General features: G+C 44.0%; 1 protein-coding gene across 1 annotated transcript in view; it reads left to right on the top strand.

The window, feature by feature from the left end:
- The window catches only part of LOC132834642 (protein mono-ADP-ribosyltransferase PARP6-like), a 174,554-nt gene that overhangs the window by 148,619 nt on the left and 11,584 nt on the right, over positions 1–14,351 (top strand). The window contains exons 19-21 of the mRNA XM_060853543.1: positions 5,102–5,214; positions 10,044–10,116; positions 12,925–12,994. Coding sequence (XP_060709526.1) covers positions 5,102–5,214; positions 10,044–10,116; positions 12,925–12,994 — 256 coding nt within the window. The remainder of the gene's footprint in view (positions 1–5,101; positions 5,215–10,043; positions 10,117–12,924; positions 12,995–14,351) is intronic.

Below are 14,351 nucleotides of genomic sequence, written 5' to 3' on the forward strand. Positions count from 1 at the left end.
AGAATAGAATTTCCACGTCATAGCAGAACTGACTGTAAGTATTTTTGTTTGTTCACAGGATGTGGGGGTCACTGGCTAGGGCAGTGTTTATTGCCCATCCCTAATTGCTCAGAGTGCAGTCCAAATCAACGCCAATTCTCTGTGGATAGTTTTTAATTCAGCAAATACTGAGGCACTGAAATGATTTGTGTACCAACGCCTAATGTCCCCTGTTGACATCCCAAGATAGGCCACCAAGAATATGTGATTTGGCCTAGGAGCAGCACCACTGGAAATATGCAGGACCATGTAAACCAGGCCATCTAAGGACAACAAATTCCATTCCCTAAAGGACATTAGTGATGGTTTTTTTATGATAATCAATGTGGTTGCATAGTTGCCATTTGGCTATTGTTTTATTTTATTCAAGATTTCTATTGCATTCAAATTTCACTAACTGCTAAGGTGTGATCCAAATCCATGTTCCCAGGACATTCGCTTGGCTTCTAGACTGCTTGTCAATCAGTGACTTGAGCATCAGGCAAAGACTGGAATGGTCAGCAGCTGTGATATCCCTTTACAATCATGCAGCCATAAGGCCATAGAGATGTACAGCACGGAAACAGACCCTTTGATCCAACTCGTCCATGCCGACCAGATATCCTAAATTAATCTAGTCCCATTTGCCAGCACTTGGCCCATATCGGTCCAAACTCTTCCTATTCATACACCTAACCAGATGCCTTTTAAATGTTGCAATTGTACCAGCCTCTACGACTTCCTCTGGCAGCTCATTCCATACACACATTCTATACACGTGTACCACCCACTGCATGAAGAAGTTGCCCCTTGGGTCCCTTTTAAATCTTTCCCCTCTCACCCTATGCCGTCTAATTCTGGACTCCCCCACCCCAGGGAAAAGACCTTGGCTATTTATCCTAATCATGCTCCTCATGATTTTATAGATAGGTTAGATTACTTACAGTGTGGAAACAGGCCCTTCAGCCCAACAAGTCCACACCGACCTGCCGAAGCGCAACCCACCCATTCCATTATACCTCTATAAGGTCATCCCTCCCTCAGCCTCTGACACTCCAGGGAAAACAGCTCCAGCCTATTCAGCCTCGCCCTATCACCAAATCCTCCAACCCTGGCAACATCCTTGTAAATCTTTTCTGAACCCTTTCAAGTTTCACAACATCTTTCCGATAGGAGGGAGACTAGAACTGCACACAATATTCCAAAAATGGTCTAACCAAAGTCCTGTACAGCCGCAACATGACCTCCCAACTCCTGTACTCAATGCTCTGACCAATAAAGGCAAGCATACCAAATGCCTTCTTCACTATCCTATCTACCTGCGACTCTACTTTCAAGGCACTATGAAACTGCACTCCAAAGTCTCTTTGTTCAGCAACACTCCCCAGGACCTTATCATTAAGTATAATTCTCCAGATATACCAGTCCCGATTTCCCTTTGTGCTTTAGGTTTATGTTGGAGAGCACCATTTGCTGTTCACCAGTGTGACTCCTACATATTTCCAGTGTTGCAGACGTTGATAAATTCAGGTTTTCCTAGTGGCCTATTTTGGACGTCAATAGGGGACATTATAAGTTAGTACACAAGTAGCTTTTGTGCCTCAGTGCTTAGTGAATGAAAGTAAACTGTATCTCGGGGCTTACAATGATCTGCTGTATCAAACAACTTTCTGACAATCAAGGGTTTAAGTTATAAGGAGAGGCTGGATAGGCCGGGACATTTTTCACTGGAGTGTAGGAGGTTGAGGGGTGACCTTATAGAGATGGTTAAAACCATGAGGGGGATAGATAAAGGGAATGGCAACTGTCTTTTCCCTCGGGTGGAGTATTTCAAGATTGTGGGAGTACTTTTAAGACAAAAGGAGGAAGATTTTAAAAAGACATGAGAGGCAATTTTATTTTAAACAGAGACTGGTTCACACGTGGAATGAAGTTTCCAGAGCAACTGGTGGGTTTGGATACAGTTACACATTTAAAAAACGTTTAGGTAAGTACATGAGTGAGAAACATTTGGAACTAGAGGGCATAGGTTTAGGGTGAGAGGGGAAAGATATACAAGAGACCTACAGGGCAATGTTTTCGCTCAGAGGGTGATACGTATATGGAATGAACTGCCAGAGGAAGTGGTGGAGGCTGGTACAATTTCAACATTTAAAAGACATTTAGATGGGTAAATGAATAGGAAGGGTTTGGAGGGATATGGGCCGGGTGCTGGCAGGTGGCACTAGATTGGGTTGGGATATCTGGTCAGCATGGACGGGTTGGACTGAAGGGTCTGTTTCCATGCTGTACATCTCTATGACTAAGTGCAGGCAGGTGGGACTAGTTTAGTTTGGGATTATGTTTGGCATAGACTGATGACTCTATGACTCATAACTCTATCCATCAGCTTCTTGAAATAAAAGCTAGGTTCTTGGGAAAACACTATGGAATTCTTGCAGCTGGGCATTGTGTGCATCTCTTGGCACTGCCAATGGGAAAAAAAAGCATTGGATGTTGTAGCAGATGTCAGGGAATTGATTTTTAAAAATTTTTTTTCACGAGGCGTAGATATTGCTGGTAAGGCCTGCATTTGTTGTACATCCCCTTGAACTGAGTGGCTTGCTCAACAATTTCTGAGGGCAGTTGAGAGTCAATCACATTTGTAGTGCATCGAAGTAATGTGTAGGCCAGACCAAGTAAGAGTGGTAGAGTTCCTCCCCTAAAGTGCATCGATGATTCCAATGTGTGTTTTGCATCAAAAGTGGACTGTTTCGTGATCACTACTCATGAGGCTAGCTTGTGATTCTAGATTTTATGATTTGTAATTGAATTTGAATCCACCTGCTTCCATGTTGAGTTGAGCCCATGTTCCCAGACGATGAAATCTGAATCAAGCAGAGAGAACACTGGAGAAACTCAGCAGGTCTGGCAGCATCTAAAGAGAAAGAAAGAGTTAATATTACCAGTCCACTATGACTGTTCCATTCCAAAAAAATCCCATTGGATGGAAAGGATTAGCTCTGTTTCAGTCTCTATAGATGCTGCCACTGAAGTTGAGTTTCTCCAGCGTTTTCTGTTTTCAATCCGCAGACATTAGCCTTAGATTGCTAGACCACCGACATTACCACTACAACTTCATCTACCTGAATGTGATAGCCATATCTCCCTTTTACTCACTCCCAATCCAGAGGCGAGATGCAGAGGCTACATTTAAGCCCCGCCTCTTCTCCTTATGCATCCAGGGAGCTGAATGGCAACACTGCGATTGTGCTATGAACCAGGAGTGAAGCAAATAATTGTTTCAAAATAAGTCAACTCCTTAACTGTCATAGAGATTAAATCTTGTCCTTTCTTTTGGCTTCTCTGTTAACCTGAGCGAGTGCTAAGATGAAAAGCAGCACAGCCTTTAAGGTTAGCATGCCATTACAATTTCGCACACAGCTCAGCCCTTCATTTGATTGAAACTAAAGCTAAACTGTGTCATCAGGGTGGGATCTGGAATTTGGACATTATTCTCACCTGAAGAGTGATGGGCAACGTCAAATAAATTGCTGCCAAGGTTAAATGTCGTCAAACGTTTCAAACAAAAAAAATGACGTTGTTTTACAGGAAGGCATGTATTAGCTATTGATTCGGTCCCTGTTTTGCCTCTTATTGAGAATCAGTCAGAAAAAAAGTTAACAGTCGCCAAGTGGTAGTTTATGCCAGAAGAATTCCTCGTGAATCAGAAGCTGTTGCTATTTCCTTGGCTGGCTCAGATGGACAGCACTGTGCCATCTTTATGCCAACCCCCTCCCCCCCACCCAAACTACTGGACCCCAGTGAAGTCACTTAGAAAGATTTCAAGAGTGCGGTATGTGTTTGTGAACTCCCATTGTGAAGCTGCTTGGCCATACCCTTCCCCGCTTTCCCTTGCACCCCAGTGCCATAAAAATGCTGAAGCGTGTGGTGCTGGAAAAGCACAGTAGGTCAGGCAGCATCTGAGGAGCAGGAGAATCAATGCCTCATCAGGAATGAAGGGCCTATGCCTGAAACATTGATTCTCCTGCTCCTTGGATGCTGCCTGACCTGCTGTGCATTTCCAGCACCACACTCTCGACTGATCTCCAGCATCTGCAGTCATCACTTTCTCCAAAAATTCTGAAGCCTCAAAGGTATAATTAAATCTCATGATATTTTGGCCATGTCATCACGCTTTGTAGTTACAGGGAGGGATGTGCTGGTGGGGCTTAGGTGCGGAGTCAATTCTGAGTGAAACCTCCGAGTTGAGACTGCCACATTGTGGCCAATTGTTTCAGCCAAGTCTGCATCTGATGTTAAATTCTAGGATGTTAAATCCATAAAATAATGAGGAGAAGAAAACATATACGCTGACAACATGGATGGTTTGTTGGTGAATGAATGATATTCACATTTTAAAAACTCTTATACTTGCCTGTTCGATCATATTGTTTATGATAAACCCTCAGGCCAGATAGCACTTGCACAGAGCAGGAACCTGCCAACTATATACTCTGCAGACAAAACAATTCTTTTGTTCTCACTGTCTGCCGTAAGCATACGCTGACAGTTTTACATGGGTTTAGTCACATTATAAATTGCCATCAAATGCTGAGGTGGGACTTGAACTGGGAGTTTCTGGTCCAGATGCAACCCCCTAGTGCAAAACAATACAGGATAGGAGGTCCCATATTGACTCCAGGGAATGAGTGAGTCAGCAAAGCAGTCACTGGGTTAGGCTGGAGGAAGAAAAATCAGCACAAGTTCCTGCTCTCAACTAGTACCCAGTTAGCTCCAGTGGAAGATGCTTGAATGTAAATGGCAGCTCCTCACAGGACATTTTCTCCTCTCTCTGACCTTTCCATTCCGGGTAGTCTCCAAGATGACAGAGAGAGACACACCAGCATAGAGAGAGAGTCCCTTCAGGGGAGGCAGCAGGGGCTTGGAACAGTTGGACTCTTTCTCCCGTCAGAGAGCCCTTTGTGCAGTGACACCTCATCAATCGGTGGCACGCAGTGACGGAACCAGGGGGTTAGGAGCTCAGCTCAGGTTGTCTCCAATGTTGTGACTTTGTGAAACTGCCATGTCTTTCTTTTCACAGCAGTTGAAATTCATGCACACCTCGCACCAGTTCCTCCTGTTGAGCAGCCCCCCAGCCAAGGAAGCACGTTTTCGTACTGCCAAAAAGCTCTACGGCAGCACCTTCGCTTTCCAGTGAGTACCTTCACAGACGGGAACCCAAAATATAAATAAAAGCTTTGAGTAAACATTTGGCCATTGCCAACTCTTTACCAGATGTCTTGCTGATGCCATGGTATCACATTCCCCTGCGCATTACCCTTTGATATGTTGCAAAGGTTGGGTGACAGAAACAGACATTCCTGATGAAGGACTTATGCCCGAAACATCAACTCTCCTGCTCCTTGGATGCTGCCGGCCCTTTGTGCTTTTCCAGCACCACACTTTTTGACTGACTCTCCAGCATCTGCAGTCCTACTTTCTCCTACTCCCTTGACAGAAACAGAGTCAGTCTTAAAAATTTCAAAAGCGAATCAGGTGGAAACACAAAAAGCAGAGAGAAAAAAAAACAGGGCTGAGAAGATGGTTGTCAGTCGAATTGGACAGCCATTTCACAGAACAAGTGCAGACATAATGGTCCAAATGGTCGATGTTGTATAGTAATGTAAGGATACTTTAGGTGGAGGGTGAGCAGCCGTGGTACACATTGGTACCAATGACACAGCTAGGAAAAGGGATGAGGACCTGAAAAGTGATTATAGGGAGTTAGGTTGGAAGCTAAAAGGCAGGACAAGCAGAGTAGTAATCTCAGGACTACTGGTGCCATGGGCTAGTGAGGCTAGGAACAGACAGAGGGCACCGGAACATGTGGCTGCAGACGGGCTGCACCTGAACTGGAGGGGCACCAATATCCTGGGTGGGATGATTGTTAGAGCTCTTTGGGAGGGTTTAAACTAGTTTGACAGGGGGGGTTGGAACCGGAGCTAGGGATCAGAGAATAGGGTAGCTGGTGAACAGGCAGATACAGCGTGCAGACAATCTGTGAGGAAGGATAGATTGTTTGATAGGGCAAAGTTGCAGTCAGTGTGATGGGTTGAAATGTGTCTATTTTAGTGCATGAAGCATCAGGAATAAGGGTGATGAACTTAGAGCATGGATCAGTACTTGGAGCTATGATGTTGTGACCATTACGGAGACTTGGATATCATAGAGGCAGGAATGATTGTTGGATGTTCTGGGGTTTAGATGTTCAAAATGAATAGGAAGGGAGGTAAAAGAGTTGGGGGGAGTGTCATTGCTAATCAGGGACAGTATCACAGCTGCAGACAGGGAGGACATCGAGGAGGGTTTGTCTACAGTATGGGTGGAAGTGAGAAAACAGGAAAGGAGCAGTCACTTTATTGGGAGTTTTCTGTAGACCCCCCACTAGCAACAGAGACATAGAGGAACAGATTGGGAGGCAGATTTTGGAAAGGTGCAGAAGTAACAGGGTTGTTGTCATGGGTGATTTTAACTTCCCTAATATTGATTGGAATCTCCTTTGTGCAAATAGTTTGGATGGAGCAGATTTTATCAGGTGCGTCCGGGAAGAATGCTTGACTTAATATGCAAATAGGCCAACTAGAGGGAGACCATATTTGATTTGGTGCTCGGCAACGAACCAGGTCAGGTGTCAGATCTCTCAGTGGGAGAGCATTTCAGTGATTGTGATCACAAATCCCTGACATTTACTACAATCATGGACAAGGATAGGAACAGATGGTATAGGAAAGTATTTAATTGGGGATGGGGGAATTCCAATGCTATTACGCAGGAACTGTGGAGCATAGGATGCAGAGATGGGCTCAGAGGTGGCAGATGGAGTTCAACTTGGATAAATGCAAGGTGATGCATTTTGGAAGGTCGAAGTTGAAAGCTGAGTACAGGATTAAGGATAGGATTCTTGGCAGTGTGGAGGAACAGAGGGATCTTGGGGTGCAGATACATAGATCCCTTAAAATGGCCATCCAAGTGGGCAGGGTTGTTAAGAAAGCATATGGTGTTTTGGCTTTCATTAACAGGAGGATTGAGTTTAAGAGTTGTGAGATCTTGTTGCAGCTCTATAAAACTTTGATTAGACCGCACTTGGAATATTGCGTCCAGTTCTGGACGCCCTATTATATGAAAGATGTGTATGCTTTGGAGAGGCTTCAGAGGAGGTTTACCAGGATGCTGCCTGGACTGGAGGGCTTATCTTATGAGGAGAGGTTGACCGAGCTAGGACTTTTTCCATTGGAGAAAAGGAGGAGAAGAGGGGACCTAATTGAGGTATACAAGATAATGAGAGGCATAGATAGAGTCGATAGCCATAGACTATTTCCCAGGGCAGAAATGACCAACATGAGGGGTCATAGTTTTAAGCTGGTTGGAGGAAAGTGTAGAGGGGATGTCAGAGGCGGGTTCTTTACACAGAGAGTTGTGAGAGCATGGAATGTGTTGCCAGCAGCAGTTGTGGAGGCAGGGTCATTGGGGACATTTAAGAGACTCCTGGACATGCATATGGTCACAGACATTTGAGGGTGCATACATGAGGATCAGTGGTTGGCACAACATCGTGGGCTGAAGGGCCTGTTCTGTGCTGTACTGTTCTATGTTCTATGTTCTATAAATTGGGAACAGATATTCTAAGGGAAATGCGTGACAGAAATGTGAAGGTTGTTTACAGAGCACTTGCTGTGAGTGCTGGATAGGTGTGTCCCACTGAGGCAAGGAAGGGATGGTAGGATGAAGGAATGTTGGGTGACAAAGGATGTGGAACACCTAGTCAAGAGGAAGAAAGAAGCGTACTTAAGGTTGAGAAGCAAGGATCAGACAGGGGTACAAGGTAGCCAGGAAGGAAATGAAAAATGGACTGAGGAGAGCTAGAAGGAGGCATGAAAAGGCCTTGGCAGGTAGGATTGAGGAAAACCCTAAGATGGTCTACACTTATGTGAGGATCAAGAGGATGACCAGAGTGAGGGTCGGACTGATCAGAGATAGTGGAGGGAACTTGTGCCTGGAGTAGGAGGAGGTAGGGGACGTCTTAAATGAATACTTGGCTTCAGTGTTCACTGGTGAGATGGAGCTTGTTAGTTGTGAGGACAGTGTGAAACAGGCTGGTATGCTTGAACTGGCTGATGTTAAGAAGGAGAATGTGCCGGAAATCTTGAAAACATGAGGATAGATAAGCCCCCTGGGCCAGACGAGATACTCTGGGAAGTGAGAGAAGAGATTGCTGTGTTCTAGCGATGATCTTTGTGTCCTCATTATCCACTGGAGTAGTGCCAGATGATTGGAGGGTGGTAAATGTTATTGCCTTGTTCAAGAAAGGGAATAGGGTTAATCCTGGGAATTACAGACCAGTTTGTCTTACGATGATGGTGGACAAATTATTGGTGAGGACTCTGAGAGACAAGATTTATGATTATTTGGAAAAGCATTATTTGATCAGAGATAGTGAGCATGGCTTTGTGAATGGCAGGTCATGCCTCACAAGCCTTATTGAGTTCTTTAAGGATGTGACAAAACACATTGATGAAGGTAGAGCAGTGGATGTAGTACATGGATTTTAGCAAGGTGCTTGATAAGGTTCCCCATGATAGGCTCAATCAGAAAATAAGGAAGCATGGGATACAGGGAAATTTGGCTGTCTGGATACAGAATTGACTGATAGAAGACTGAAGCTGGAACTGAATGGAAATATTCAGCCTGTACTCAATGACCACAGGGATCTGTTCTGGGACCTCTGCTCTTTGTGATTCTTATAAATGTCTTGGATGAGCAAGTGGAAGGGTGGATTAGTAAGTTCTCTGATGACACGAAGGTTTGTGGTGTTATGGATAGTGTGGGGGGTTGTTGAAGGTTGCAATGGGACATTGTAGGATGCAGAGCTGGGCTTAGAAGTGGCTGTTGGTGTTCAACCTGGAAAAATGTGAAGTGATTCATTTTGGAAGGTCAAATTTGAATGGGGATTACAGGCAGGATTCTTGGAAGTGTGGAGGAACAGAGGGATGTTGAGGTCCACATCCGTCGATCCCTCAAAGTTGCCAACCAAGTCAATAGGATTGTTAAGAAGGCATATGGTGTGTTGGCTTTCATGAGCTGGACAATTGAACTTAAGAGCCGTGAGGTTATGCTGCAGCTCTGGGGTGACCACACGTGAAATATTGTGTTCAGTTTTGGTCACCTCACTATAGGAAGGATGTGGAAGCTTTAGAGAGGGTGCAGAGGAGTTTTACCAGGATGTTGTCTGGATTGGAGGGCATGTCTTATGAATAAGGGTTGAGGGAGCTTGGGCTTTTCTCATTGGAGTGAAGAAGGATGAGAAGTGATAGAGGTGTACAAGATAATAAGAGGCATGGATAGAATGGATAGCCAGGGACTTTTTCCCAGGGCAGAAATGGCTATCATGAGAGGGCAAAATTTTAAGGTGATTGGAGCAAGGTTTAGGGGAGATGTCAGAGGTAGGTGTATTGAAGGGAAGGAATAGAATGATAAATTGATAAAGTTGGATGAATAAAGGAGGCTGTTAAGGTGGATTAAACCAACCCAAAGGGCCAAATGCACTCAGTCAATGCTCTGCATTAATTTGTTTTTGGTAGTTTGCAGGATGAACAGAAGATGCATCAAATTTTCTCCTCTTTAGGGAATATTTCAGATCCATGTGAATAGGGTAATAAGGCCATGACAAGCCAATCTATGGCAGACCTGCCAATACTGCTCTCTTCCATTAGCATGCAAACCCCAGTATGTGTGCACAAATGCTAGAGAGGACCTGTAACCTGCTGACTCAAAGACAAGACTGTCACCAGTTTACTCTTCAAAAGCCGTTTGCTATGCCACTGGTCAGGATTACTGTTCTAGAGAAAGCTGTGCGTTTGCTTCCTTCAAGATGTAAAGACAAACATAATTAATCCTATCAATCAGTAATAGTGTTGAAGATTGAATGGCTTTACTGTGTAATGAATTTGTGCTTAACGTTGTTTCTCTCTTTTATCCTGTAACAGTGGATCGCACATTGAGAACTGGCATTCTATTCTGAGAAATGGCCTCGTCAATGCTTCTTATACAAAATTACAAGTAAGTATTCCCTTGTGAATGGTACAAAAGAAGATTAATTATATTCTTACTATCGCAAGAACTTTCTCTCAGTTTATTAGCCTGCATTCAAAAGATGGAGAGATTGCAGATGAGATTCATGTGGGTAAAACCAGGTTTCCATTATAAAAGAGAAGATGGGGGAAAGAAAGGGTAAGAACAGATCTGACCAAGATGTTTAAAATTATTAAGGATGTTGACGAGTTAGTTTATTTCCACTCATTAACTGAACTGACAATTATTTTAAAATAGCCAAAAGCATGAAAGGGTGAGGTTAGTCAGTCAGAGGAATTTTATTTTTAACAAAGAGAGTATTTAGGGAGTGGGGTGTACACCCAGGAACAGTCGAGGTAGGATCCATTATAAGTTTTATAAAAAAAAATTGGTAGATATTTGAAAAATAAACTTAAGAAATGAAATGATGTGGTGAAAGAGAATGGTAGTTTTCAGAGAACTGATACAGAGGTGATGGGCTGAATTCTACACTATAAACCTCTAAGATGACCATGTTAAAATGACAGTGAGGGGCTAACCATAGGGTATAATAGGACAGCGAACTGGCCTGACATCTGATACTATTGTCATTGCAGCCTTTCCCTGTTGACCCTGTCCAGCTCTGTCAGTGTGTGTTTTGCATGGGTATAGCACTGTTATTGGGTATTGGTTATTGCAGAGAGAGAATTGGATTATCTGTACTTTTGGCACCTTCAAATAGCTTCTAAGCGATCTGCCCCTGCCAACAAACAATTATTTTTAATTTGTCGCTGCTTTGGAATAATACTCTACGTTATTAAACGCAAACTGTGGCCATGTTTCCTCTAAAAGCTACTCTTAGAACAAAATTCAATGATGTGGGGGTGCCAGTGTTGGGCTGGGGTGGGCAAAGTTAAAAATCACATGACACCAGGTTATAGTCCAACAGCTTTTGGAGCACTACTCTTTTGTCAGGTAACTTGTATCCCATTAGTTACCTGATGAAGGAGCAGCGTTCTAAAAGCCTGTACTTTCAACTAAACCTAGTGGACTTTAACCTTGTGCTGTGTGAACCTAATCTGAGATGAATCTAGGCAGCCAAATGTCAACTCTGGTGCCATATTGCTTTTGAATAATGGGGGATGTGCTCCCAATGCATTCAAAATGGGCACCTTAGAACCAACTGCGCATGCATAATTTCACACATTTGCACAGTGACTCCAGTGACACTGGAGAATATTTCTACTGCAGAATTCTAACTTCTGTGACATATGTTTCACTGCAAACTGACTGTAACTGAGGAGCTGGCTGTCCCCAGGACAGCACCACCTCACTAGGGAAGCAGGCTGCAAGGCTACAGTCTCAAATTAAGGATAAGCAACAGTGGGTTTCAACTTGTTGTGCCACTGGTACCTACCAATTGAAGTGTTAAGGCAGCAATTATCTAAACTGTATTGTCATGTGTTGCTGTACTTACTGTTTAAAGTCACCATAGTCCCAATAGCTTCCCTCTCATCAGAGAGAGACGGCTGGTTTTGAGTTTAACCTGAGGGTGACCGCAGCTCAGGCAAAGGGGCAAAAGTGAGAAGGTGGGTCCTTCATGGTAACCACAACTGGGAATTGAACCCAAATAGATGGCATCACGATATCGCAAACCAGCCGTCAAGTCAATTGAGCCAACTGACCCCCTTATTTCCTGTTAAGAGGCTGGTGGGTCCATAAATGTCACTTGTACATTCTCCACACACACCCCCCACCCCCCATCCCTTTTTTCCTGCACCTATGCAGGATTTCAGATTAGATGTTGTGATTTTTGTATGTGTGGTGGTATGTTCTCCATCTAGCAGGGGTATTGGTCACAAGCATGATGAAGGGCTTATGCCTGAAACGTCCTGCTCCTCAGATGCTGCCTGACCTTTTCCAGCACCACACTCTCGACTCCACGAGCACTACCTTTGATTGAATGCTGTTCTCCTTTGTATGTTTCTCCCCAGCCTCAGGCTAGCTACCTTTCACAGGTGCTCCCTCTCTCCTCTGAGATCCACACACTAATTAGGAGGGACGTGAAATAGCCTGGACCTCGAGCTTGCTGTATTCTCGTATTGATGCCAGCTGTCAGGAAGCGCATCCGTACCAGGCTGAGATGACAGCATCTCCTGCTTGATGACCCTTCTCTCATCACCAACTCCACTCAACACCCACTCTACCCACCCGATAAAAACTGATACCAGTGATTGAATGTGTGGAGCAGAAATTGGAAGAAGCCTTGATGGAGGTGACCAACTGACTGGTCAAAGAATGAGGTTTTAAGGAGTAAAGTGAAGCGGGAAAGGCTGTGGTGAGCCAAAAGGAAGAGGGAACAGAACCTCATACACACAGAGTGTTGCTGCGAGGCTCTGGGCTTAATGGCACACCAGTACTCGGCAAGAGGGAGGGGAGGATAAGGAGCCTTGAGACTCCAGTTTCTAACATCAGAATGATAGCTCAAAGTCCTAATATACAAACTGCTGATACAATTAACTATATCTTTCTTCCAAACAATCATAGAAAGATTATCAGGACAAAGGGGAAGCCATAGAAGAGAATAACGAAGTTTCCCAATTGTAAATAACAGAGGTTAATTACCGTTAACAGTTCTCCCTCCTGAGTACTTTCTTTTTGGTCAAAGCTCCATTTACTTTAGAGTACAAGGTATACCATTCATATTCCATGCAGCTTGCTGTCCGTGCAAATGTTATGATATACTTAAGCCTTTGATTACAGTCCAAGTATTTGCTCACCTATAGTCGTAACGATCACACTGCTGTCTCTTACAAGCTGCACGGTGCAGCCTATGGCAAAGGAATCTATCTGAGCCCAATCTCCAGCATTTCTTTTGGATACTCAGGTAAGTGACTCTTCTCTGCACCTCCCTTCAGCTGCTCTAGATCAAGTTTAATCCGTCACCAGTTCTTAAATATAGTTCTTCCGCTTCTTTTACAAATGGTCAATCATTTTGATTTACCCCACTGCAAAAACTGATGTGGGTTTATTCCAAACGGGGATAATCAACATAAATGAAAAGTTAGCTTCATTGTTCTCGATTAGGACATAAATTGTTTTAGATTAGATTCACTACAGTGTGGAAACAGGCCCTTTGGCCGAACAAGTCCACTCGACCCTCCAAAGAGCAACCTATTCCCCTACATTCACCCCTGACTAAGCACCTAACATTATGGGCAATTTAGCATGGCCAATTTACCTGACCTGCACATTTTTGGCCTGTGGAAGGAAACCAGAGCACCCGGAGGAAACCCACGCAGACACGGGGAGAATGTGCACACAGACAGTTGCCTGAGGCGGGAATTGAACCTGGGTCCCTGGTGCTGTGAGGCAGCAGTGCTAACCACTGAGCTACCATGCCTCAATTGTATTGAGGTTCTGAGTGGATTCCATTTGGGATCAGTACATCAGCTTGGTACAGTGGTTAAACATTGCTAAACAATAGATTTTTTTTCCTTCTATTAATTCATGAGATTCATACTAGGCCAGATTTATTTCCTGTCCTTAATTGCCCCAGAAGAAGTTAAGAGTCAACTACATTGCTTTGGGTCTGGAATCACGTGTCGGCCTGAGCAGGTAAAGATGGCATCTCCTTCCCTAAAAGTCATTAGTGAAGCAGATGTGCTTTCCCAACAATGGCCTAGTGGTATTATCACTACGTTGTTAATCCAAAGACCCAGGTAACATTCTGGCGACCTGGATTCAAATCCTGCCATGGCAGATGGTGGAATTTTAATTCAACAAAATATCTGGACTTCAGAGTCTAATGATGAATCATGAATACATTGTTGGTTGTTTGAAAAACCCATCTGGTTCACTAATGCCCTTTAGGGAAGGAATTTATTATCTCACCCGGTCTGGGCTACTTCTGACTCCAGACACATGGCAATGTGGTTGACTCTGAACTGCCCTCTGGGCAATTAGGGACAATAAATGCTGGTCTAACCAGTGACACCCACATCAGTGATTGAATAAAAAAAAGTGAACAGTTTTACTGCCCTTTACTGTATTTAAGGAAAAGTACAATTGCATTGAAAGCAGTTTAGTGAAATCTCACTGGACTGATTCTTGGAATGAGTGGTTTGGCATTTGAGAAAATGGTGAGCAGTTTGCCTATGCTCAATAGGTTTCAGAAGAATGAGAGGCTTGTTGAAGCATGTAAGATTCTGAGGGGGCTTGACTGAGCTTTGACCTCTCCTGGG

Source organism: Hemiscyllium ocellatum, chromosome 42 (genome assembly GCF_020745735.1).
Source record: "Hemiscyllium ocellatum isolate sHemOce1 chromosome 42, sHemOce1.pat.X.cur, whole genome shotgun sequence".
NCBI lineage: Eukaryota > Metazoa > Chordata > Chondrichthyes > Orectolobiformes > Hemiscylliidae > Hemiscyllium > Hemiscyllium ocellatum.